Source organism: Castor canadensis, chromosome 2, assembly GCF_047511655.1.
Source record: "Castor canadensis chromosome 2, mCasCan1.hap1v2, whole genome shotgun sequence".
NCBI lineage: Eukaryota > Metazoa > Chordata > Mammalia > Rodentia > Castoridae > Castor > Castor canadensis.
The window spans coordinates 11,779,411-11,807,196 of record NC_133387.1 but is presented as its reverse complement, the minus strand read 5'-3'; the positions used below and the strand labels follow the sequence as shown (position 1 = coordinate 11,807,196).

At 43.7% G+C, this 27,786-nt stretch overlaps 1 protein-coding gene across 1 annotated transcript; it reads left to right on the top strand.

The window, feature by feature from the left end:
- The first annotated feature begins 353 nt into the window (after positions 1-353).
- Positions 354-24,840, top strand: Arhgef5 (Rho guanine nucleotide exchange factor 5). Its single transcript, XM_020169572.2, has 15 exons — positions 354-486; positions 7,101-10,284; positions 10,815-10,872; positions 11,297-11,361; positions 11,587-11,840; positions 15,361-15,521; positions 16,066-16,218; positions 16,518-16,647; positions 16,872-16,946; positions 17,677-17,766; positions 18,822-18,979; positions 19,612-19,773; positions 21,221-21,291; positions 23,345-23,449; positions 24,139-24,840. Exons 2-15 carry the CDS (start codon positions 7,113-7,115, stop codon positions 24,294-24,296), a joined length of 4,812 nt encoding a protein of 1,603 aa, XP_020025161.1. The 5' UTR covers positions 354-486; positions 7,101-7,112; the 3' UTR covers positions 24,297-24,840.
- Positions 24,841-27,786: the final 2,946 nt, after the last annotated feature.

Genomic DNA, 27,786 nt, shown 5'->3' with positions numbered 1-27,786 from the left:
CAAATCTCCCACATCCAGACACAGGCAAACACAAGGTCCTTGCAGACTCAGGTGAAGACCTGAAGATAACAAAGAGGGGGCTCTCAGAGGCACACAGGGACTCGGGACAGTCCCAAGTCCTCCTGTCCTAGTCGCAGCCCTGTGGCCGGCCGGGTCCCCCTGGACCGCACGGCCCGCGGGCCTGGGTCCCCGGGCGCCCGGCTGGCTGCGCTCGGCTAGGCCAGGCATTTCCCGGCTCTGACGGGCGCTTCTTCCACACCAATGAGGCTCGGGCGCGGAGGGGACCTGCTCCTCCCCCGGGAAGGTGTGTCCCTGTTTCCTCACCTGAAACTTCCTTAGGAGAACCCGATCCCTCCCTCCCGTCCGGCGGCGGCAGGGGCGGGCCGCGGGTGGGGCGCTGGGGCGGCCGGGCCTGGCTGGGGACCGCGGCCGGCGCCGGGACCTGGAGGGGACTCTTGGGCCGAGGCAGCATGTGACACCGACCAGGTGGGTGCCCTCCTCCTCCCTTCTCAGCTCGGGGCCCCAGGCGGCCGTGTAGAGCGGGGCGGAGGTAAGGCAGGGGCAGGAAGGAAGAGGAAGCTAGGCCTCCCCAGAGACCAGTCCCAGCCAGGTCCCCGGGCGCAGGCTCCGGAAATGGGGGGCTGGGCCGATAGGCAGGACTCTGGGTGAGGGGCTGAGTACCGGTGGGGCTGAGGAAGGGACCTGGAGAAAGTGCTCTCCTTTGAAAACTTTGCTTGCAACGTGGTCCCAGCTTTGGAAATGGGCACCCTGCCCGGCGATGTTCCCGGGCCAATAATCACGACTCTTTCTTCAAAGTGTAAGCCTTGGCAAAAGCTAATCCCCCATAATAAGGAATAACTGAGATTTTCTTTCTACACTATTCCTTACCTGGAGATGGTATTGTCTCCTGTTTTGTATCCAGGCCTGGGCCTTTCTTCGGTATCTTCATGGTATTTTTTGCATGCTTACCTGTGTGCGGCTGTGTACACACCTCTCTCTTCTGTTAGCCAAAGCTAGGTAACCCGTTGTAACTGTTCCTTCTGCCCTGCAGCCCCCCTCCCTCGTTTGCCTATATATGGGGAGCTTCTTGTTAGTCACAACATAGGCACAACATTGCATTTTGACTTAGAGACATGCAAAGGGAGCTGCTTAGAGGTGTGGCCTGGGGTCCAGGTACAAGAATATACCTTCTGAGCATCATTTATAATTGCTTTCTAGCAACCTGGGTTGGAAGACCTAATCCTGATACCACTTGTTTTCAGACCTCAGTCCCCTTCTCCCCTTCCTGGAACTTGGATTTCCAGGGCAGTCTTGCTCTCCTGTCTACCTAGGAGTGAACTCTGGCCAGCACAGTTGTCAGATTGAGGGGGAAGGGCCAAACTGACAAGGGAGAAAAGTGGTTTAGCTTTCAGCTTCCTTCCTCTTTGGCTCCCCCACTACACTCCTTGCTCTTGCATCCTTAGCCTACTCCAAAAACCCCATCTCCCAAGTAAACAACCCCCAGCTTGACCGCTTCCCAGACTTCCTGTGTTATTTACACCTAGAGGATGAAGAATATTATGGTCTAGACCCAGCAAAATGGGCATCATTTGTCAATCAATCTGAAACTGAAGCCACTACCATTGAAAGGGGTCCTGGTGACCGGAAAGGAGGGGACAGGGTGTCAATTCTGAGACTGTGAAATGTATGTCATTAACTGTCAGTTGACTGGAGAAGAGCAAAGTCAGGAGGAATGTAAAGGAATTCCTCTTTTGAAAAGAATACAGTGATTCTGGATATAGTTGAACATCTTCATGTATCAGGGTTCCCTGGAGTTTGTGGTTGCCTGTAACGTGATCAGTCTGAGGTTGTCTGTAGCGCTATATTATGCACTATATCTTTGCAATAGACAAGAAGACGTCATTTGTGGTGTCTGGAGTGGTCAGTTGCTATGTGGTGTGGGTAGGAAAGGGGTTGCCCATGGGATCATGGGTTGAGCAGGAGCCTCGGTGTCAGTGGTATAGACACAAGGTAACATGTAGCATTTGGTGTAGACAGGAGCTGGGTTACTCAGTGTTTTCGAAGTGAACATGAGCTGGTCACTTAATGTATCTGCAAGGTGAACTGGGACAAGGTCACCCTCTTTGCTCAGGACACAAACAGGTCACTTAGACCTTCTGTGTGGATGGCACCAGGGCCATAGGTGGACTTGGCGTCATAAGCTTCATCACTTATAATATTTTCATAGAAGACCATCTGGTCTGTGAGGCAGTAGATATGTGATATTTTCAGACACTAGGAAACAGATAAAATATGGCTATTATAGTCTTCACTGGATTTGTGGGACCTTCCTATGGTGCATAGAACACAGGTATTAGCAACTGGTGGTCCAGAAAACTACTGTTATTTTGAACTCTTTGTAGTATCAGGGGCAGTAATGTCAAACAGTGACTAATTTTAGACATCTCTATGGTGATCTCATAACAAAATGAGAATGTAACTTTTTAGTAGGGAGCAGGAGGGTAGAAGTATAGAAGACAGAGTATGTAAATGCAGAAGTATAATCTCAAAAGTATTTCAGTGGTGTTTATTTCTAAGTCAGACTATTTTAAATTGACATTGCTAAAAAATCCAGGAAACAAGGTCCTCGAAAATGTATGCAGAACTTGATATCAGTTCAAAGAATAAGTAGTGTGACTGGGAAAAGGAATATCTTTGAAATGCAATTTTAATGCATTTAAAATGCATCACTAAGGTGATGAGGGCTTTAGGAGAGACAGCATGCACTGATGTACACTGTTATTGGGGTGAGTTAAGGCTTTGCCTATAAGAAGACACAAATGGATGGAGTTGTACAGATGCAACCCACTGTCTGGTGTGGAAGGAAATCAGATCACCATGATGCTGTGCCTTGTGCTCAGATAAATAGTGATTACTCACTCCCGTGGAGAGGGAGATGAGGATGTTTGAACTCTAACAGAATGGGTAGTGCAAAAAAGATAACTTCCCTTCTAATGACTTTACATGAGTAAGACCATGTTTAACAAATTTCCTTCAGCTGTGTCACATGCTGGCTGTGTCACGTCTGGTTGCCATAGGATTATTAAGACAGGATAAGTAAGAGAGAATGGGGTATGTTCCACCCTTGGAGTGAATGGTGCTTAAACAAGTGACCACTGATATTTCCAAATGGATAAAGACAGTGTGAGGTTGCAGAAGACAGACGTAGATGGGAACTAAAAATATCTATTTAGCACGTGGTACATATAGATAAAGCCTGGATATGGCAGAAACACAATTACAAATGCACGGATTGCCTGTTTGGAGGATATGATTATGGTGGGAGACAGATGTGGCTGAAGGGAGATGACAGGGTTCGTTATATGATCTCCCTAGGCAGGTAGTAAGGAAGTTTCAGAAAGTATCCAGAAAGCAAATATGTTGTTTAGCCTGTGGTTGAGAGAATAAGGTCACATTGAAGTGTTGTGTACAATATTGTGTATTTAAGTGCTAGATATAAGACGAAAATCACACACTGTCAGTTAACTGGAAAAGGACATAAAAGTCCTTCAACCTGGGTACACTTGTTAGACATATCTCTTTGTTCCATATAGATAGTATCTGTGTCTGTGGGATGGCCTGGAATTTGTCGCATCCTACATCTGCAGGGTGCCGGGACCTGCCTGTTTGGTTATATCAGGCTCTATAGTACAGAGACTGCAAGGGTGGCTCTGTATGTGTGTTTGTGGCATGTGTGTGCACTTGTGCCTGCACGCAGTGACTCAACAGAACCACAGGCATTCAGGCAGTGGGCTGCTTTAAATCTGGAACAGACAAGAAAGGTTTCAGGGCCAGTTGTAGCAAGAGGTCCAAAGGCCCCTGGGGTCTTCCCTTGACTAGTGAGTGACCTGCCAGCTTTCTCACAGCTGGACAGCTGGTTGTTCACAACAGACTTAGGTCAAGGGACCTCGATAGAGGTCCTATATATACCATTTACTTAGGGAATCTGAATAAATGTCGGGGGGTCTTGATCTTTTCTTTCCTCACCTGCAAACTGAGCAGTTTTCTGTGTCTCCAAAGGCCCCTCTAGCTAATAAATCCTATATTTCTCTCCTACACTTATTCTGTCTCTCAGGTTAACAGTACCTAATGTTTCTATAACCCTTATAGATACCAATGAACTTTTAAAAATGTTATTTTATTTAATATTCATTATAATTGTGAAGGAAGTACTTTATTCCCCTTTGAAAGATAAGAAAAAGGGGCTGGAGGTGTGGCTTAAGTGGTAGAATGCCTGCTTCATAAGCACGAAGCCCTGAGTTCAAACCCTAGTCCCACCAGAAAAATTAAACAAGTAAATAAATAAAGATAAGAAAAAGGGCCAGGTGAGGAGGTTTACATCTGAAATCCTAGCTACTTGAGATGCAGAGATAGGGAGGATCATCTTTCCAGGCTACCCTAGGCAAAAGGTTAACAAGACCCCATCTCAAACAAGCTGGGCATGGTGGTCCACAACTGTAATTCCAGCTACATGGAGGTAGAGAATGGAGAATTATGGTTTGAGGCCAGCCCAGGCAAAAACACACCAGACCCTTCCTGAAAAAGAACTTAAGCAAAAAGAGCTGGGTTCATAGTTCAAGTAGTAGGCCCTGAGTTCAAACCCCAGTACCATCAAAAAAAAAAGAAAAAGGTAAGAAAAGTGATGTTCAAATAGATAAAATGGTTTCTATGATTATGTTAAAACTAGCAGAGTCAAAAAAGGCAAAACTAAAATGTGAACCACACTCTCTTACCTCTATCTTCTTCATCTCTCAATCACATCTTTGCTCAGGGCAACTCAACTTCAGGCAAAGGAATTGCACAGTTATCGTGGCAGTGTTTGTACCTTTGTGGTGCTGGTGGTCTAGCCTGGAAAGCTGATATTAAGGTGCAATGTGTGTTTGAGGAGGAGCAGAAAACTGTAGGGCAGAAGGGGATTCCAGGCCATGGGTCAGTGCATAGAAAAGCCTACAGCCTAGGAGGGGGAGCTGGTAGGTAGGGCCTGGTGTCATCAGATGGGGGGAGGGGCTGGAAGGACAGGAAGAGATGAGGCTGTGCTCCTGCCTCAGTGTCCTGGTAAGAGGACACAGCCTGCTCCAGGTTGTAGTCATGAACAGGGCAAGCAGTGGACAGCCCTGAGGGATATTAGGAGGTGGCTGTATAGGACTTGGTGATTGATTGGATATGGCAAACCTGGGCCGGGAGAGAAACAAGAATTTTATTCCTTATGTGCAAAGTATTTATGAAGCGCACACAGTGTGATCCAAGTATTGTGGTAGGTGTAGACAATTGAATTTGATAGAGGTGGTTCTTCATCTCACGTAGCGTACCACCTATTAGTTGAAATTGATAGTAAATCAAAATACACACTAATTATGTAATTATAATTGTATACATGATACCAAGGAGGAGTGACATGAATTATAACTGATAATTATTTGAAAGAGAAGTATAGTTTAACCCAGTTGTAGGATCAGAAACCTAATGCATAGATAAAATGTAAAAGCATAAATAACAAAAAGGAGTATTTCTAACATCAATAGTGTTAGATACTGAAAACCAACCACCCCACGTAAAGGTCAAAGAGCCTTCTTTAGAATTAAGAACATAGGGGGTGTTAGCAGAATGGTGAAGCTAGGTGGAGACAGGTGGGATGTGAGGTGACAGTAGAGAGACACAATACCTCCACATTTAAAAGATGAGGAAGACAAAGGAAAGCTTAAGTACTGATGAAGTAGTTCCAGCAGAGAAGCTGGAGGTTTGAGAGAAAGAGATAATCCATACCCTAAAGCCCTGAAGAGACACGCTAAGGGAAAAAAGAAAAAGAAGAGGGAAGATGGATTAGTGGAAATATAGGTACTCTACACAGGTTTCTAAATTCTCTGCAAAGTAGGATATGAGGTGTTCTGCTGGAAGTGGGAAGAGAGGAAGAAAGTTCACAATCTTGGGAAATAAAGAAAAGAGTTTACCTGGTGTTGGAGAGGAGAGAGTAAGATGATGCCGGTAATACAGCTTTATGAACCATATTAAATATAATAAGACTAGTTATCATTCCTCTTTATAACAGCTGCCTCTATAATTGAAAACAAAATCGCTCATTAGTTATAAGGCTCTGCTAGACACTATAAAAACATACAATGATGAGTAAAATCCAGACCCTGTGTAAAGGAGATGAAACTCAAGTGCCTTGCATGTCAGCTGTAATAGCCTGACCTATTTTACTCCCTTGTCAGCAGCTTAGGAGGAAGGTCCCACTCCTGACACGGCTTCCCTGGGCTGTTAGATCTAGGGTGTGTCACACACCGTCTGGAAGTTATATGAGGCTGAGTCACCCTGAGTGTCCAGAGAGTTGGCAGGGAGAAGCAGACATCGACATAATATAATCAAGAGGGTAATGACCACTGGAGCTTTTAGCACTCTTGACAGAGGTCTTACACTCTAATTGAAATGTTTATCCGTTTCTTCCATAAGACCACAGCCCCATGAGGACCATGTCTTTCCTTTTCAGTACCAATTTCCCTATACTTAAAAGAGTCATTAGGTAAATCTTTATAAAATGAATAGCTAAATGAGAAATTTGTGGAGGCTTTTGCTTATTTTGCTGTACCTTTTATCAAAAATGACTAAATGAAATCAGAAATGTACACTCATCTTTTTGGTTTTTGGTGGTATTAGAGTTTGAACTTAGGACCTGTACTTGCTAGGTAGGTGCTCTACCCTCAAGCCACTCTGCCAGCACTTTTTGTTTGATTATTTTTTGAATAGGGTCTTAGTTTAGGTCTTGGTTCTGGGCCAGCTTGGACCTCAATCCTCCTATTTAGGCTTCCTGATAGCTGGTATGATAAGTGTGCACCACCATACCCAAGCGTCAGTTGAGTTGCAGGGGTCTCACGTTTGCCCAGGCTGGCCTTGCCTCACAATCCCCCTGTCTCCGCCTCCCGAGTAGCTAGGATTACAGGTATGAGCCACCATGACTATCTTAACTTATCTTGCTTATAGTTTTTTTTTTTTCTCTCTCTCTCTCTCTCTCTCTCTCTCATCAATAAAAGCATTAGAAACCTTTCTTTTGTGTTCTTCTGTAGGATTCAGCCCTAATGGAGGCTGAGGAGCTCCAACATGGAGCCTCCACTCCCATTCCTGCCCTAGGAGAATTCAGAGTTATCCCTGAAGTTATCATGAGGAGCAACCAGATCCCTGTCTTGGATCCTGAGGGTCAAGAAGGTCAGGATCAATCCTTTAATTGGACAGATGGACATAGATACTTGGTGACCCAGCCGGGAGAGTTAGGAGACATGAGTGATTATGCCACTGGGAGTATACCCTCTTTCCCCAAGGAAGACTCTGCAGATGTGGAGACCAACCAGGAAAACCTTGTGACTGAGGCCTGTGACGCTCCAGAGCTCCAGGAGGCAGTACCCCCAAGTCCAGCAGACAGAGGAGCAAGAACACTAGCACCCCCAGGGCTCTGGGTGTGCCCTGAACAGGGTGAATCGCCAGACATTGTCCCCAAATCCAGCAAACTGGGCAGCAGATTGGAGGTGGAATTTCAACCGGATTTCGCTTCTTTGACATTAGAAACTGAGCAAGGAGAAAAGAAAGAGGAAACTTCTCCAGACAGCTCTGCTCACACTGGATTTTTGCCTCCTTGTGAAACACACTCTGCAGAGACCAACCATACTGAGGGCCCTGGAAGTGGACCTGTCAGGCAAGGAGAACAGCTGCAGTTGAAAGAGACACAGAAAAGTCAAGGACAAGAAGGGCTCTTTAACCTGCAGGAAGACCAGGCTCTGGAGGAGCAGGAACAACAGGAAGGTGAACTTCAAGAGGAAGAAACTCTAGGGGAGGGTGTTTGTTCTGATGGGCTTTGTGGGGAGCAGGAACAGATGATTGAGCAGGTCAGTGGTAAAGAGAGAGAACAGCAGCAAAACCAGGAACAGATACAAGATGATGTGATGCTTCAGGGACAAGGTGAAAAAGAAGGGCTCAGTGGGGAACTGGAAGGTTTTGATTATGAAGAGTGGGGTCAAGAGGATAAGGAGAGGAGGACTCAGGGTCAGGGAGGTCCAGAAGACTGGGGACAGGGGAAGAGGATGTTGAGGGAGTTGGAAGAGAGTAGTATGGACTTTCAATATGCAGAGAATCAAAGCACAGTGGGGAAATCAGAGGAAGTAACAGGAAAGCAAGATCAGGGTCTAAGGCAGAAAGTGATTTCAGTACAGGAGACTGAGGAGGAGGCAGGGTCAAATGAGGAGAAGCCAGGGAATGGAGGTGGGCAGGAGGCAGTGGAAGGAGAGAGGAGCATGGAAGAAGAGGAGCATCACAGCCCTTCACCACTAGCTCTGGTAGCTGCTGAGGTCCTCTCTCCCTGTGACTTGTTTCCAGATGTCTCTTATCCCATGGCTCAGATTCCTGGGACTCAGACAGAGCCCAGGCCTGAAGAACTGACCCCCAGAGCTCTGATTCACACAGTAGAGCCAACAGTGTGTTCTCCCCAGCCCATTTCTCTAGCTGGTTCCTTTGCTCCTGGGGAATCACTTGACAACCAAATAGCTCAAGACCTCCAGCAAGAAGGATCCAAGCTGAGAAAGAGGACAGTGTCCACCCAGAGAACTGAAGTGGTCTCTACCAATCCATCTGTGACTTCTCCAGGGACCCCAGATTCAGCTCCTTTCAGTCCTGCTGAAGTTTCCCCCATCACAACTGCCTTATCATCTTCCAGTCCTCCGAGTGCCTTTCCTAGGGGGGAGACTCCAAGAGCTTCTCTCTCAACTGACAGCCTACCTCCCTGTGAGGTATCAGAGAGTTCCCTGGCTGCCATCCATGGTTTTGCCCTTGCAGAAGCCACCACAGACCCATGTGCCAGCTCTGCCAGGGCCAGCCCTCATAGTCCCCCCGCCAGTTGCTCTGGGGCTACCCAACACCTGAGGAGCAACTCCTTCCCTGGATCTCACAGGACAGAGCAGCAGATTCCAGACCTGGTGGGAAGGTCACTTTCTTTCTCTCATTCAGAGTTACCTCAGAGGCCCCCCAAACCTGCCATCTATGGTTCTGTGATCCCAAGAAGGGACAGGAGAAGGGACTGTGGCATCATTTCAGAATCTCCAACTTCATTATCTACTTTAAGGCAGGACTCTGAAGAATTCACTTTAAATCCAGAGAGGCCCAGAAGTCCTCATGACAGCCAGCTGTGGACCTCCCCCCACAATTCAACTTTTGCCACAGGATATCCTGCATATGGTTCTTCCCCATCCACTGTCTCCATGGATATGAGAATCCATGAACCTTTGCCCCCTCCTCCCTTAGAGAAGAGGCACATCTATCCTTCCATCATGGAGAGAGATGGCCCTGTTCACACAGTGACCCCCACACTGAAGAGATACAGCCATCCTCCTCCATTAGTCCTAAGTTCGGGGTTTCATGGTCCTCCTACAGGCCCACTTCCCGAAGTTCCTGACCCCCTTATGGTAAGGCAGCACCGACCTCTACCGTCCACCCCAGACGGTACCCACCAAAATCAGGCTTCTGTCCCCCCTAGGCTAAAATATAACAAACCATTACCCCCAACTCCTGACTTTCCCCAGCACCACCATTCTCCCATTTCTTCTAGTATCTCAAGGATGTACAGGCCTCTACCCCCTATCCCCATCATGGATCCTTCCACTGAACCACCCCCCTTACCCCCAAAGACCCGGGGAAGGAGTAGGAGCACTCAGGTGGGTCTTCTGAATTCAGCAGATCAAGCCAAACAAAGACCTGTTGGTCAAGACTGGACAGTCTCTACTCCCCCGTCTGCTGGACGTACTTCCTGGCCCCCAGCCACTGGGAGATCAATGGAGTCCTTGTCTTCCACAAATAGGAGTAAGAGTGAGGTGTCCCCCGGCATGGCTTTCAGCAATATGTCAAACCTTCTACGCCCCTCTTCCCCTACTACTCCCTGGACTCCAGAGCTCCAAAGATCTACAAGTAAGGTGGAACCAGGACGCTCAGGAGAGTCTGACGCCCCTGCAAAATTACTGTTGAGAAGATCAGCCCCTGAGGAAGGAGCCAATGGTCTACGGAGGTCAGCTCTAGGCCCAACAAGGCAGCCAGAAAAGCCCAGCCATCCCCAGCTAGAGAAGGCATCCAGTTGGCCCCACAGGCGGGACCTAGGGAGACCACCAGAGGGCAGCAGTGGACAGGTTGGCCTTAGCGAGGGGCCCAGCAAGCAGAAGGGCTGGAAGCGCCAAGGCCTGCGCAGACCTTCCATCTTACCTGAAGGCTCTTCAGGTAAGCAAGGAGAGAGAGCCACAGAGACACTTTTGTCAGGCCGAGTTTTTTCCAATTCTTACCACCTTATCTCATCTCCTGTCTCCTGGGTCCCTACTGTTCTCTTTGTGGCTTCACTCATGCACACTTCTCAACACAGATGCCCACGAGAATACTATGAGTCATCACGATGTCCTTCCCTCCTATTTATCTTTACATCTCTCACTAGGGCTTTCTTTGACATCCACCTCTTTCTCCAAAAGTTGTCTTGAACTCCCTCCATTATAACACCTACATGCTCTCCTTGGAGAAGATAAGGTACCCTCTCCTGTCTAATTCCCATTCTGATATGAGGACTGGGGACATAGCTGATACTGGTCTCCTGGATGGCTCTCTGCTTTGGCTTTGGTACTTTCTTCTCTCCCAAGTCCACAGGAACACTTTTTTTTTTCCATTTCTGGATACTGGCATCCCACTCTACATCTTACCTTCTTCACTTTCTCTAAATGCTCCTCTGAAATCTCATTTACATCACCCATTTCCATTTTCAGATTCAAGAAGTCCAGTCATGGGAAGATCCCCTGGTCCCTCAGAAGTGGTTGTTTTTCGGTGAGTTACCCTGTCTCCTAACAAGAGTACCTGCTAAGAGTTCCTAATTAGGATTTTAGTTGACAAGGGTTCTGGGACCTGGAATGGCACATGCCTCTGTCATCTGGAGTTAGGGAGAGGAAGAGAAAGACACCAGGATTCCAGGGTAGGAAGATGTTCCTGTACCTACCCAGTTCTGTCAGTCCCACGTCTGACCATCTGTCTGCCCAAACCCTTTGGCCATGAACCCGACCCCATGTAAATGTTGCACGTAGCAGCTATGAATAACCCCAAAGTGGTTCAGACTGCAACTCAGCCTCTCCAGGGATTTGGTCCTGACATCCCAGCACATGTCCAGAAGGTTCAAGATTCGATCATCTAGTGACCACTGGGGAGGCTTCTATCTGATAGCCAGAAACACTGCAGAGCCTTCCTTACTCCACAGAGAGAAGAAACCAAAGGAGGGGACAGGAGGCTTTTCAAGACGCTGCTCCAAGCTCATCAACTCTTGTGAGTACCTTGAAGCAGGTGTACAGGCTGAGGAGGCTGTTGTGCCGAAAATGGACAGGGCTTATGGCTATCAGCAGGAGGGCAGTAAAGACCCTAAGAGAGAGGATTGGCAGAGGTCAGCAGCAGCTGGCAGCTTCTGTCTCTGGACCTCCACTCACCTTTCCTATTCCCGGACTCTCTCTCTCTCTCTCTCTCTCTCTCTGCCACACGTCATCACCTTTGCAGCCCAGCTACTTTACCAGGAATACAGCGATGTTTTTTTGAACAAGGAGATTCAGAGCCAGCAGCGGCTGGACAGCCTGTCTGAGACATCCGGGCTCGCCTCCCCCCGGCAGCCTCGAAAGGGCCTGGTGTCCTCAGAGTCCTACCTGCAACGCCTCTCTATGGCCTCCAGTGGCTCCCTCTGGCAGGAAATTCCTGTGGTGCGTAATAGCACTGTGCTGCTTTCCATGACCCACGAAGACCAAAAACTGCAAGAGGTAACCTGCAGGGAAGGATGGGGACTTGGGAAGGGGCAAAGAAAAGATTGCAGAGTCATATTTGATAGCCTTTTCATCTCTTCACCACCACCACCACCACCACTATGGGCAGCCGGTCCCCACACCCCGCTTCACCTCATATACATTTATACACCATGACTATCCGTCCTCTCCACTCTGAAGAACATGAATTGCTTCTGAATGTCAGCACTGTCCCTCCTCCCTGTTTCCTCATGCCATGAGCCATCTTCTACCCCTTACAGATTTGGGCTCATGCAGAGAGACCATGACTCTGAATTCATGGGGAGGAGTGTAAAATTAACCTCATCACTGCTGATTCAGGGTAGACAAAAATTTCCCACTTGCACCAGGAGTTCAAGCTATGCTAAAGTTTTCTTCTTCAACCAAGACACATATAGAGGCTTTTTTTTGAGGGGGAAAAAAAAAAGGACTCCTATCCTGTGGTCCATTGACCTTATCGAGGCTTTAGCACGTCCCTGCTTGGTCACCACTCCCAATTACAAGACTGCATGAAATAGATTCTGTTTGTCTGGTTCCGAAGTATTATCATTAGTACATTTTCCATGGAGAGCATCTTGTACTCAGATGTGTTTGAAATGTTGGTTGGATCTTTCTTCTCAGAAAGAAAAGAGGGCACAGTGGAAAACAGTAATGTTTTGTTTTGTTGTTTTTGGAGTACTAGGGCATGAGCCCAGGGTCTCATGCTTGTGAGTGTTCAAGTGTTCTACCACATGAACTACTTCTCCAGCTAGAATAAAGTTTAAGTAATTATTTTCTGCAGTAGGATGTGAAGCACACTTTAATATTTGTTAATTAACTTTCGCCAAATTATTTGGTCTTTTAAAGCCACCGTTTCTTCATTTGTAAAAATGTGATATAAAGAGTTCCCAAAGGAATAAAACAGATAAATGCTTGGAAAAAGAGTAATCACTCAAAGAACAATGTTAATTTTAGGTTAGTCAGACCTGATTTTGAATCATAGCTTCACCATTCATTAGCTGTGTAGTCTTAGACAAGTTACATAACTTCACTAAGTCTCAGCTTCCCCATCTACAAGTTGAGGATAATAATGCCTGCTTTTCAGGGTCACTGAATAGTTTAAATGAAAACATACATATTTAGTTTAGCATAGTGTCTGGTGTATAGTTTGATAAATATTAATGCCATATTCATCCTCCATCCCTTTCAGAGTCAAGGAGGAGTGAAGTTTTGACTGCAAGGAACTTAGAGACAACCAGTGTTTTTACCTGTTCAAACAGATACAGACATACATTTTAAACGGATACAGACATACATTTTAAAAGGCTACAGACATACATTTTAAAGCCTTTCAATACTCAGACTTGAAGCCCTATTCTGACCACAAGTTTTAAGGCACACGTGTTCAAAAAATCATTAATCCATCCCATATTTATCAGTCAAAACTTGGGAGATGACACAAACTCTAGCTCTCTCCTCCAAAGTCCAGTGAAGTGGGAGGTGGGGAAGTTACTAGGGCCGCTGTTCCAACCCTGGTCTTGCCTTTGAGAGAAGAGAGATTTCCTACATGCTCATGTTTGTTTCATAAAATAGCACCTCTGGGGTCTAAAAGGGCTGTCACAGACTCCATTTATTTTGAAAGTCTTTTTGAGGTGGGGGTGACTATCTGACTAAAAAGAACACTGGGGACTGGAATGGTTAATGAGCCACCCGAAGTCACGTGGTCAGTGAGCATTGCTGAGAGGCTGAGCCTGCAGTGCCACAATTCAGTGTTATTACACTTATTACAAGGTAATCGGACTGTGTCATTGGTTATCCAAGTGATCGACAACGTGGTGTATCTTCTTTCTATTTTCTATCCAAGCATCTGTGTGGAAGCTATATGCTTGAATGAAAAGCTTGAGGAGGCCACTAGTCTTGGCCATGAGTCATTGTGCCCCCTGCTGAGTTCTCCAAACAATTTCTCAAGTATTGGGTTTTTCCATAAAACCACCACTGTCCCATCTTGTTCTCAAATACCCTGCTTCATTCCACTTCTGCTCAAATCCCAAACTGAACTCATCACCCTCATCCCCTAAACCTTTTTTTCTTTCAGAGCACTCTGGTTAAGTCAGTGACTCCATCATTCACACATTATCCAATTCAAAAACCAAGGCATTAGCTTTGGCCCTTCCTCTTCTTTCAGGTCCCATTACTAGCAAATAATCAGTCCTTCCAAATCTACCTCCTACATAGTCATAAAGTTGTCTCTCATCATACTCATGACTATTCAGGCCTTCGTTTCACATCTAGACTTCTTACAATATTTCCTAACATGGTTCTCTTGACCCTTCCAATCTGTTTCCTATACTTGCTCAGAAATGTCTTTATTTTTTCTAAAAAAATCCTATAAAGTTATTCCCCTACTTAAACCTTTTTTAATTTTCCCACTGCCATAAATCCATACTATCTTACATTGTTCATATAACAATCTAGACCTCATTTCTATTTGCTGCTCCATCCTCATCTTTTTTTAAAATATATTTTTATTAACATATAATAGTTATACAGGGGGATACACTGTGACATTTACATATGTGATTACATATATCTTAATTAGATTCACCCCCTCCATCATTGTCCCTCATCCTCCCTCTTCCCTTTCTTAGAACAGTTTCAACAGGTTTCATTGTTCTATTTTTATACATGAATACAAAATACCATATTTCCCCTCCTTCATCCTCTCTTTCTGCTTGCTCCTTCCCACTGGTACCCACCCCCAGACATGACCTGTCTTCCCCTCCCATCCCTCATTTTTCTAAGTGTATATTGATAGTTCAATGAGGGGGAGTTGCCTCAGTATTTCAGATAATTCATTGTACTTAATCAGATTAACCCCCCTTTACTTTTTTCTATCATCCCACTTAATCTGTTCATCAGTAGTGGGGCATCTGGGCTGTTTCCAAAGCTTGGGTATTGTGAATAGTGTTGCAATAAACATGAATGTGAAAGTGGCTCGATTGTGTCCTAGCACATACTCCTTCAGGTATATGCCCAGGGGTGGTATGTCTAGCCTCATCTCTTTATACTACTTCTGCATACTTGGTTCTAAAAATGCTCAATTTATTTAGTTTTTTAAAATAAATTATATTGTATATATTTAAAGTACACACAATGATGTTATAGAGTACTTATAGATAGTAAGAAGGTTACTATAGTAAAACAAATTCACATATCCATTATCTCACGGTGTTACCCCTTTGTGAGTGTGTGAAAGTTGGTGTTTCTTGAAAGCATATTTCTTTTTCTTACAGCTTTGAGGCTTGCACATGTTTTTCAATCACTAGATTAAATCTTGCATACTCAAATACTCTTTCTCATCCCTTGCCTCCAGATCAGGTTAAGTTTCGTTGTGATTATGAGTTATGAAAGGTTCTATCTTATTTAGTGCTCTCCCTGCTGCACTATTGCTCACTAGCTGGCATACACCAGGGATTCCACACAAGTTTTTCTCTACCCTTTCTCCTTTTCAACCTCCTAGGCCAAGTTTGAGCTGATCGTATCGGAGGCGTCATATCTGCGCAGTCTCAACATTGCTGTGGATCATTTCCAACATTCAACACAACTCCGGGCCACCCTCTCCAACCAGGACCACCAATGGCTCTTCTCTCGTTTACAGGATGTTCGAGATGTCAGCACCATGTGAGACTATCCCTTTTTCCAGTACCACACACTTAGCCTCACTGTTGTTAGCCACTAAATCATCAGCTGCATTTTTCAGTCTTAGAAGCCTTCCCTTTGACACAGTCTCAGGATAAAATTGGGCTTCAGCTCCCTCCTTGATTCCTGATAGTGGTAGGGATATAAAGAACAAAGAAGAGAAGAGGGTAGATATATCCATTGATGGATTAAACAAATGAATGAGAAATGTTCTTGGGTTGAAGTTTTGGACACTGTATAGTAAGAATTGGAGATGGGGTATAGAACTCATGAAAGATTGGAAAACCAAAATAGGATAAAAGAAAAATAAGAAATAGAGTATTAGAATCAGAGAGTTAAATCAAGAGCAAACGAGCAACAGCTTCAGAGAGAATTCTTGTGCATAGCAAGGAGCACAGAACTAAGGAGAGGCAACAGAAGTTATTCACTAACAGAGAGAAGTCACAAGCTCAAGCCATAGCAAGGGTCAGCCAACTGTTGAATTAAGGCCTAGAAACCTCACTAGACTTGTTTAAATACCATACAGGTTCCTTTCAGACCTAGAAGAAAACTTCGAGAACAACATCTTCTCCTTCCAAGTGTGTGATGTGGTTCTAAACCATGCCCCAGACTTCCGCCGGGTCTATCTGCCTTATGTCACCAACCAGACCTATCAAGAACGTACTTTTCAAAACTTAATGTGAGACTGATCCCCATTCAGTCCCCCTGTGTGCCCTGCAGTGACCTTGAACTAATCTCCAGCCCAGAGTGCTACCCCAAAAGCATGTGTTCTTCTTCCCACTATGTTGTCTCAAGTCCCAGCCTGTGCTCCATATTAAGTTTTCTCAGCAATCACACCTGGGCATCCTGGGCATCAGCTCTTACCATTTCTTCTCCCACCCCACCCCTAGATATCCCACTGAGCTTCTATTCCCTATGCCTTCACTGAGCCCCCTGCTAATCCCACAACCCTCCTCACCTGAGGCTTGCTACTCACAGGAATAGCAACAGCAGTTTCCGAGAAGTCTTGGAGAAGCTGGAGAGCGACCCCATCTGCCAGCGCCTTTCCCTCAAGTCCTTTCTCATTCTGCCCTTCCAGCGCATTACTCGTCTCAAGCTGCTACTTCAGGTATAGCCAATACTTAGGGTTGATCTCGGGGAGCCTCCAGGCAAGGGATGGTCCATTTCCATCCTGTGGAGGATACGAGCAGTCTCCCTACTGCCCATACCTTTAATTCTGAAAAATATTTGCTGCTGAAATTGTACTTCTCCATTAAGCAACCCCCATTCATCTCTTCCCATTTGTCCATTCCTCCCTCCCATCTGGCTTCTTGCCTACTGTTTGTTCTACAGAACATTCTCAAGAGAACACAGCCTGGCTCCTCAGAGGAAGCAGAGGCCACGAAGGCACACCATGCCCTGGAGGAGGTAGGCACTACCATGTCCACTTTTAACCCCTGCTCTCCATCATCATAGAGAAGTCTTCCCCGCCCTGACCCAGGACTCCAGAGAACATGGCAGGTGGGACCCTTTTAATGGGAGAGCTCAGCCACCTCACTGTATCCACCTAAACCTCTTCTTTTCCTCTTGCTTTTTTTTTGGCAGCGCTTGGGGTTGAAGTCATACTTGCTAGACAGGCATTTTACCACTCGAGCCATTCTGCAAGCACTTTTTGCTTTAGGTATTTTTTGACTGGGGTCTCACTTTATGCTTAAGTCAGCTTGGACCATGATCCTCCTATTTGTGCTTCCCCAGAAAACTGGGATGACACAGTGCCCAGCCATTGATTGAAATAGAGTCTTGTGAACTTTTGCCTGGGCTAACCTCAAACAACAATCCTCCCAATTTCCCGTCCCAACTAGCCAAGATTACTGGTTTGAGCCACTGTGCCTGGTTTCCAGCCTCCTCTTGCATGCAGTGAACACTTCATTTCTAGGGAGTATGCTCCAACTACCATAATCCCTCATCCCAGAAAAGTTCTGTCAAGTCATACCAAGTATACCAGCATCCTAGGACTTGACTTCGGAGCTGCCTTCACTCAATTCCAACCGGATAGGAAGCATTGTGGCCATTACACCTGTTTGCAAATGCTTGCAGGGGACTCAAAGATCAAGACTCTTAACATGATGCTCTTCCTCTTACCCTGCTCAACTCTTAGCTGATCCGAGACTGTAATAATAATGTCCAGCGAATGCGACGAACAGAGGAGCTGATCTACTTGAGCCAGAAGATTGAGTTTGAGTGCAAAGTGAGTTGTCCTGGGAACGCGCTAACATACAGTCATCATGCTCACATCACCCCAGGCTATAACCTTCGTACTTTTCCTTTGTTTCATTTCTGGAACATACAAATGCCCACTTTATTTTCTAAGACATGTTATTAAGTGAAAGTATAGAACCATGTGTATACTGTATTACCTTTGGTGTGAAGTGGAGGGTGCAGATCTGTATTTGTATCTGTGTTTATATGAATAATATAAATAATATTATTACATTATATTATTATAATAATATAAATATTATTATTACAATAATAAGCAAAAAATGGAACATTGGTTACTTGAAGAGCAAGAGGTACATTTGAGAAAAGGGAAAAATAAGTAGAATGAAGAAGAATTGCTCAGTATAAGCCTTTATAAGAAAAAACTTTGGGAGCTTGAGCAAATCATTATTTTATCAGTTCACCCTCTACTCTAACCAAAGAAAACATGACCAAAATCTCAAAAATCTCTTATCCAAACACAAGTCTAAAATAGACATTCCACGGTGAAATTCCAACACAGAACAGATACCATTTTTACTTTCCTAGAAAAAGAAGGAAAACTCCTTGTCTAACTCTAGTCCAGTGTCCATCTATACCCAGCTCTAAGTCCTAGTTCTTCTTATTCTCAACCCCAAATCTGACTCAGTATGCTCCTTTCTTGTCTGTGGTTGTGATAAAGGAGACAGCAGATACCCCAGCTGCCCCTAATCCTTTGACTTTTAAGGCACTTCATGTTATGCCCTGCCTGTTCCTTCATATGCTCTAGCTGAACTCTTACAGTCATCTTCAGTTCAGATCCTAGGGTGGAGCTCTGTCACATTGTCACTTTCCTGGTTGGACCGTAAGCATTTGCCTGAGCATGTAAATGTAGGAACCACTCAGTGGAAAGTATAGTCAGAGGGTTCAGAGAGAAACAATCTACATGGGTGGGTTTTGAACAAGAGGGCAGATCTAGAAGAGATGGCTGGTAAGGAGGATAAGACCAGTAGGAAGCTCATGCTTGTACTATTTGTGACACTGCCTTCTCTCTCTATCACATAGATATTTCCACTCATTTCACAATCTCGCTGGTTGGTGAAGAGTGGGGAGCTGACAGCCCTTGAGTTCAGTGTCTCCCCAGGACTGCGAAGAAAATTGAACACCCGTCCAGTCCACCTGCACCTCTTCAATGACTGTCTGTTGCTGTCTCGGCCCCGAGAGTAAGTGGCTGGGATGGGAGATCAGGGCACAAGAGGGGAATGAGGTGAGATAAAAGAGAAGGTTAAAAATGGACATCAAGGGTCCTGTTACTATCTGGCTCTTCTTGATGGTTCAACCCAGGGAGTCTGGGTCATCATAGCATAGAGAGGAGAAAAGGAAGGTAGAAGAAGGAACAAAAGGAGATCCTAACAAATTATGTCATGAGATCACACGACAGAACTATATTACAGACTTAGAGCAAAATGCAGCAAATAGCTCATTGCTTTCTCAAGTAAGTCTGTTTGTGGCTTGTTTGGGCTGGGTTCAACCTACTAGCCAAGACATACTTGCCTAATTTCAGACCATAATACTCTGGTCATTAGGGCCTCAGAAAATTTATATTAGTTCTCTCCCTTCAACTCCTTAAGGTGGTAAATATCTGCCATACTAGACAGGTAGATGGCCAAAGCAGCAACGAGTCCCTGAGGACAGTAGAGCTACCATGTTAAGAGAAAGTTAGGACCATGATACGGTCTTTTAAGAGAATTTGTAAGCTGTACATGCTAAGGTTAGGGACTTTGAATCCGAGAATATGCAGGTGGATGAAGAATGGAAATTCTAGAATCAGGTTGAAAACACTTGTGTTTTTCAGGGGTAGCCGGTTCCTGGTATTTGACCATGCTCCCTTCTCCTCCATCCGGGGGGAGAAGTGTGAAATGAAGCTACATGGACCACATAAAAACCTTTTCCGCCTCTTCCTGCGGCACAACGCACAGGGCACCCAGGCCGAGTTTCTCTTCCGCACCGAGACTCAGTGAGATGTGGCTGGGCACAGGAGTCATGAGTGGACATCCCTGGAAGGAAATGGGACCAGGCAGAAAACATGTTTAGAAAATGCCCTCTTTGGGACTGGGGACATCCATAGAAAAACCTGAACGCTGAGGGCTAATAGGCACCTTTCAGGAGTTTGGAGGTAGAAGAGAGTATGAAGTTGCTACCAAGGCTTAGCATCTATTTTGTACCCTTTGTTCAAAAAACACAGGGAGATCTGTGAGACATCTGAAAGAAGATGGGGTGGGAATGGAGTTAAGAAAGAATTGGATTACTTATTCTGTCTGTGCAAGCCAGAGACCCTTCAGTGCCCAAGGCTGGTGGGCACATATTCGAATAAGAAACACCCTAGATACCTTTTGCCTTCTTTCCTCCCAACTCCCAAATCAGTCCTCTGTTGAGCAGCAATCCATAGCATTAATAAATTTGATTTATTCATCTTTCAATAATAAAAAACTAACACATTCACATACATTTTTGAGAGTAAAAAAGTATTCCTGCAATAAGGAATAGCTCAGAGACTTTAGTCCTGTTGGTGTTATAAAAGATACAAGATGAGTCTTTTTTAAAAATTTAGAGTATACTGTATACATGTATAGAATTATCTCAATGAAACCCCCTTGTACTATTAACATATGCTAACCAAAAAAAAACAAAGAAAATCTTTGGGGGAGAAAAGTTTGACCTATCTAATAGTCTGAGGTTCCCCATGTTGTAGACACTTTCCAGTTTTGTATTTTGGAGGACACTTCAGGGTGGGATTGATAAAACCCATCTTCACTAATGGAGCAGGGAAGCTGGCACAGACTTTTGTATGATAGATATCATATGAGCCAAATAATCATATGCAGATTTGTGTTTTTTGTTTAGTGCTTTAGACAGTATCTTCCTGGAACAATAAGAGTGTCAGCTCTCAATTGTCTAGGTATGTTTAGAAGCAGAGGCTAAGATAATGGAAAAATCTTCAGATAATTACAAAATTAGGCTAGAGTTACATTGCACAACAAAAACAAAGAAATAGTAGCTTTATCTCCCTGATCTAATTAGTATTACAGAGTAATTTTCATTACAGATACTTGATTGAAGGGAGCCGGGTAAGGAGTGTTAAGAATCATGCAAAGTAAAAGAAGTGACCTAAACAATTTCCAAAATGGAAAACCTGTGTGTGTGTGATTGACAGTTCACTTTATGCTTCAAGTTGGAAGATATAAGAAGTCACTACAAGTCTGGAAAGAGAAGGGAAAAAAATAAAGTGTGACAATACTCATTAACTTGTAGCTCAAAATTGTACCCAAGAAGTGTCCCATTGACTTCTGTCTTAGAAGTCATTGAACCAGACAAGTCCCTCCCACACCATTTGCCTTCCCTACCATTGACCCTCATCCTATGCCCCCAGGCTAATTAAAGATATGAATCTCTTGTTTTCTCAGAAGTGAAAAGCTTCGATGGATCTCAGCCTTGGCCATGCCAAGAGAGGAGTTGGACCTGCTGGAATGCTATGGTGAGTCAGGGCCTAAGAGGGAGAGGAAATGGTAAGGTCAAAAGTCTACTTTGGATATGGGTATTTAGGGTGTTGTGTGGTAACTCTGTGAGGCTTCTGTTTATTGCTTTTCCTCAAAATTGCAAAATGGAAGACTGGCCACTGGAACTTAAATACCTGAGACACATCTGCTTAACACTGCTTTTCACCATAGCCTTGCCTTTCCCCATGCTCTTAGGAAGTTATTTTCACTTTCTAAAATATTTGTCCCCTAAAGTCTGACCTACTAAGATTTTGCCTAGATTTTATCTACTTGGTGCTGGGAAAATAGGATGAGGCAGTATGACTGCAGTTGGGGTACAGGATAGCTGAGGCTACTTATCCAGAGCACCATGGGCTTACTCACATCATGAATTTATATGTATTTTTGTTAAGATGCATTTCTACCTCTCATATCAGCCCCACAGCTGTCCTCCAGCAGGGATTCCTTAGTGTATGTCCACAGAGGAAATGAACTCAAAAGAACACTGGACCTTTAGTGACTGAAAAGAACAAATACAAATGAATGCAAAGAATGTTGGAAAAGGAACTAGGAGAACCAAGCTGTCACTGAATTTTGTTAGCTTACTCACTATGTACTCCACTGATGTCTTCAGTTCTGGTGGGTAAGGAGGACAGTAACTCTTCCTTCTTCATCTTCCTTCCTTACAGTCTTGTGAATGACAGATGGGGATGAGTTTAGAAAAAATACAAATCAAAATGCAGTATCCTGTTTTCTGTGAGAACCCGTGCAGTATGGTAAAGTAGAAAGAGCAATAAACTCATGTAAAATGGCATGGTTATAGGACAGGCATTCTCTTAACTTTGTTATCTTGAACTTCATTCAGCTTCATGCAAATTTTCCCTGGTTCACAAAAGTATAGAAACAGAATTCTAGAAAAAGTATAGAAACAGGGTGATTCTTGAGGAACCCTTGATCAGTGATCATCTTGATCACTCTCAGATAGGAAACTGAAGCCAATGGGAATCTGGGAATAAAGTCCCTTGCTTAGGTCATCCTGGAATTCCTCTGGTAGTCTTTTCCAGCCTCATCTGGGGACTTTGAACAAAATAAAGGAATCACAGACTCAGATTTTACAATCTTGGAGAGGCTGTGAACTGAAGTTCTCTAAAGAAGCCACATCTGTGGTGATGACCCTGCACTGATTGAATGACTAGAATTTCATCACTCTGGAGACCAGAATGTTGCAAATCAAGAGGCAAAATTATCTTGGACTATTGTTAGTCCCTTTAATAACCAACTATTACCCATCTCAGAATCTGACCTAACATTCCTATGACTATTAGGTAAAACATCTGGAATGTATTATTAAACTTTGCAGACCACTAGCTTCTACCAACCCTGACGCTAAAAATAGAACATCTGAAACCTATAGAAGAGATTCCCCCACTTTGCTGTGAACCACCCACCAGATGACCTCACCAATGTATTTGGTTAATATATTGATTTATGACTTTCTTTCATCCTATAAAAACTTCATGTAACCTCTTTAAAAGAGTGGAACATGCCATTCAGGATAACCTGAATCCATGTTTCCAGGCCATGATCACTCATATTTGGATCAGAATAAGCTATCGCTTATTCCCTTTGGAGCAGGAGTTATGTTTTGTGTTGCTAAAGCAAAATACATGCATAAAATAGTCAGAAAAGGGACACATGGTTTCTTACCAGCAATAAGTTTTAAGGAATATAGGATCCTTTGAATATTGAAGGGTCAGGAAACGTTTCAAAGGGAAGAATGGTCTTGAACTAAATTGCAAGCTTTTGTAATGATGAATAACTAAACATCCTCACAATGTATCTCTCTGTCATCTTCCATAAAAAAGTAGAATTTCTGATCCATATCAGTCCTGACATTTCTGTTTCTTTATCACCCATTTTGGTACCTGATAGAAAATGAAGATTTCCCCAATCGCCTCTTACCTGTAATCCTGCTCTTGTTTCTATCTCAGATTCTCACAGCCTTCTCTGGCCATTGCTGTCCTAACCTCTCTTTACTTCTCTCTCCCAAAGACTCCCCACAAGTCCAGTGTCTTCGAGCCTACAAGCCCCGCGAGAATGACGAGTTGGCACTAGAGAAGGCGGATGTGGTGATGGTGACTCAGCAAAGCAGTGATGGTAAGAGGAAGAATCCATAAGGAGTAGGCTGTGCGTTGCAGGCAGGACACAGAGGAGTTTCTAGGGTTGCCTTAACAAAGTACCACAAGCTGGGTGGTTTATAGCAACAGAAATTCTCTCACAGCTCTGGAGCAAGAAGTCCAAAATCAAACTGTTGACAGGGCCCTGTCCCTTCTGAAGCCTCTAGGGTAGATCCTTCATCACCTCATGCTGATGAAGCCCCAAGTGTTCTTTGGCTTGTAGCAGCAAAATTCCAAACTCTGCCCATATCTTCTTGTGACCCTCTTTCCTCTATCTCTGTCCAAGTTTTCTGCTTTCCATAAGGATGCCATTCATACTGGATTAATAGCCAGCCATCTCCAGTGTAGCATTAGTTTAACTTGATTACTTACATCAACAACTTCATTCCCAAATAAGGTCACACCTTGAGATACCAGGGACTAAGACATCAACATATGTTGAAGGGACATAACTCAAGACAGCGTAGAAGGCTCAGGAATGGGCAGCTAGCTGTACACTTCACCATGGATAGCCATGTTTATTACCTGAGAAGCCTAGACTTCTTATCCTGGAGACTCTCCAGTTCCTTAAGCCTCAGAATGCAAAAAAGTTTTCAGAAAGGAGTTACAGGGAGCTTAACATGATCTTTTCCCAGGTAATTCTTTTTTCTAATTACCCTGTGTCCACAGGCTGGCTGGAGGGAGTGAGACTTTCTGATGGAGAGCAAGGCTGGTTCCCTTTGCCACAAGTGGAGTTCATTTCCAACCCAGAGGTCCGTGCACGGAACCTGAAGGAAGCCCATCGAGTCAAAACTGCCAAACTACAGCTGGTGGAACAGCAAGCCTAGCTATTCTCTGTGAGGAGTCTTCTGAGCTTAAGAACAAGCTGTTCTTGGAGATGGCCGGCCCCAGACCCTGCTGTAGATGCCTCCTTGGAACAAGAAGTATCCTTCTGAAAGCCCAAGGACAAAAACCCTGATAAACCAGTCATTCATCCCTGGGTTCCGTTCTTGGTAGGGGAATATGGAGGGACTTAACACTGGACTCTGGGATCCTTTTTTCATAAGAAAAGGAACTGTGGGGCCTGAGTCAGGGAGCTTCACTTCTACTACTGTATAGTTCTTAAACATCCTATGCTGCCATACAGATTTAGAGCTGGCCAAAGTCTTAACAGAATCTGACCTCAGTCTACTGAAGGGAGTTGTTTAAGGGGGATTAGCATATTGGATGTGAAGATCAACCTGGTGACCTCTGAGGTGATCTTCCAACCCTAGAGATTCTCCGTAGTTACTGGTGTGTGCTCAGTGTCTATATCTCTGAGGTCTGTGTCTTTCGGTGACATTGTGAGGGTGCTGTTCTCTCACTCTAATAAACGTGGCACTTCTCTGAGTGTTTTCTTCTCAGACTTCTCAACACAAACATGGAATCACTTGAGGGTTCTAGCTTATTTGAATTAGCTGTCATGAAAGACCAAGATGGTGCAGAGGGTATGGTAGCTGCTGGCTCCTACGTTATGAACCCCTCAGAGTCTGGGCAGTCATTCTGGTTGTTGTGGCTTCAGAGATTCTGGAAGAAGTTACAAGTCATTGAAGGTAAAATGAAAACTCACTCAAACCATTTTTACTGTATTCATTGGGCACAAGTCCAGGCTAGTGTGGGTGGGTTTGCAAATCCTACTCAAACCATTCATGATTTTCTATTCTGATTTGAACTGCAATTGAGACTATCCTAGCTGTTTTATCATCTTTGTGAAATGCAGCAAGCTACAATGGAAAGAGCCCTAGGATTCATGTCAAGAGCCTAAATTGCAGCCACCATACTGTCATAATTCAACATGTCCATGTCTCTGATCCCTTGAATGTAAAACGTGAAATGTCACATCTGACCAAATCCTGTCCAACTCTAAAAATGTATTATTCTCTGACTCCTTTAAGGATGCTTTTCTTAGCAGGTATGGTAGCTCATGACTGTAATCCCAACTACTCAGAAGGGGGATATCAGCAGACTTGCAGTTTGAGGCCAGCCTCAGCAAAACATTAGTGAACAAGCTGAGTGTGGTAATAAACATCTGTAATCCCAGCTATGAGGGAGGCATAGATAGATTACAACCCCAGGCAAAAAGCACCAAGGCCCTATCTAAAAACTAGCTAAAGGAAAAATACCACTTTAAAAAAAAAGATTGCCTTTCCAATTGAAGAGTTATCACTCTTTTTTTCTAATATAGAACACTTAGATAGCAATGACATGGCACCTTTTGTTCATCTTTTAAGCTGAATCATTCTAGCGCTTCCTTGGACAATCTACTGTTCTACACTGATGAAGAGAACTCAAGTATAGAATTTGCATTGTAGCTTTGTACAAGGTAATAATATAAAATTTGTTCTATGCCCAATTAATGATGATATGACATAATGGTATTCTGACAACACACTGGCTTGTTTTTTCCCTTTCTTTTGTTTTTTTGATACTGAGGTTTGAACTCAGGGCTTTGAGCTTTCGAAGCAGGCACGCTACCACTTGAGCCACACCTCCCACCCAACACACTGTCTTTTTAATCCATCCTAAAATGTAAATAAGTTTGCTTACTTTTTTTTAAAAGCTATCACTATGATAATTAAGGTATGGTCTGATATTTTACCTGGAGCAGTATGACTGCTAAAGAAATGTAAACTAAGATGACCTTAGAGAAGTTTAATATTTTCACTGCTTTCATAATTTGCATATGAATATTAATATGTAAACTAATAACTGATTCTTATTAATAGCAAGATAATTATAATCCAAACTATTTGTGCAAACCAGTATTTGAGTATTGAACATGTGGCTCAAACAGAACCACATCTTATATTATCTTATATTTTCTAGACAAACTCCCCGTTACTTGCTCAGAGAGGTAAAGGACCAACTTCTTAATCATACCTTTGGAAATTTTTGAGCTGTGTTACTGCTTCTTTGCTAAGGCTTTCTGATCCCTTTGAACCTAAGTTTGTTAAGATATATAACTAAAACCATTCTTTAGATGTCTAACTGGATTTTTCTGATCTAATCTGGGAAAACAAATACATTTGGATTTTACCTGTCTTTAGGCCCTTGGTTATGAAAAGAAAGAAAAAAAACTTAGACTTGGGTAATCTCTCCTCAGTTGAATCACTAAATTTTCTATACTTTTGAGTTCAGGAAAATTTTGTATAGGTCCAGTGATTATTGTTTTCTTCTGAAGATTTCTAGATTTTAAGTCAACTTTTTCTTTTATCCTGACTGGCATCATTGGTTTAGAAACACAGCAGTTGCTTATGAGAGAGTGAAAATAAGTATTCATTGACATTTTTTGCATCAAAATTGCATTTGAAACATCTATGAAAATATATTTGTTAAGTAAAACTTGCACAGGGTAGTGTCTTCAGGACACATTAACAATAACTGTGTTTGTAGACCTTCTGAACTGCAACATATGTGGAACTTAAAATCAGGTAAATACATGCTAAAACATATCCTTTATGCTCTTGACCACGATGGACGTCCAGGTCATTTTTGCCTATTCACATAGCTGAGAAACCTGTTGACTAGAGATTAACTTCACTCCAACTTTTACTTAAAGTTAACTATGATCTTAAGATTTTAATTGTGTATGACTTACTGTCTTAGTCATTTATAATGATCTTGATTAAGACCAGCCTACAGGAACTAACTTACTTATATATTTATTAATTATTTAATTTATTTATTCCATTTCTGCAGATCAAACCCAGGGCTTTACACAGGCTAGGCAAGCACTCTACTGAGCTCCATCCCCAGCCCCTGATTTTTTTTAGATTATTTTTTTGAGATAGGAGTTGTTCAAATTTTTAAAAGTCTAAATAAATTACATTTACTGAGTTTCCTTACTCCCTGAAATAGACTTGATTCTCTTTTTAACAGATTCCATATTGATCAACCCATATTGTCAGTGATCTTTCTAAATATTTACTGATATTGAAGTTCTTTATGTTTGTGGAATTAAATGAGAAATCTAGTATTTTTGTTTAGTGGTCTTTACAGACATAGCTACTGACCCATCTGCCTCCCTAAGACACAACCTGGACAACACTTGTGCATGTTTGTACTTGGTTTTTGAGACTGCTGCGTAAATATCTTTTGTGGTAGTGACTTGGCTTTATCACTCACACAGTCCAGTGACCCTCAAGCCACATTTGCTGTAAACATGACTCAGGAGCTGCATGACTACAGCGACTACAAACCTGTAGTTTAGTGTAATCTTCTCACTCTGAAAATGGGTGTGTGGAAGGGCCAAAGGTTATAAGGAAATGAGCTAAAGAGAGACAGATGCCAAACTCTCAT

Coding starts and splice junctions, on each gene's coding strand:
- Arhgef5 (XM_020169572.2), top strand. CDS start 7,113: ATGGAGGCTGAGGAGCTCCAACATGGAGCCTCCACTCCCATTCCTGCC. Junction 11,841..15,360: donor AAGACCAAAAACTGCAAGAG/GTAACCTGCAGG, acceptor TCAACCTCCTAG/GCCAAGTTTGAGCTGATCGT. Junction 15,522..16,065: donor GTTCGAGATGTCAGCACCAT/GTGAGACTATCC, acceptor AATACCATACAG/GTTCCTTTCAGACCTAGAAG.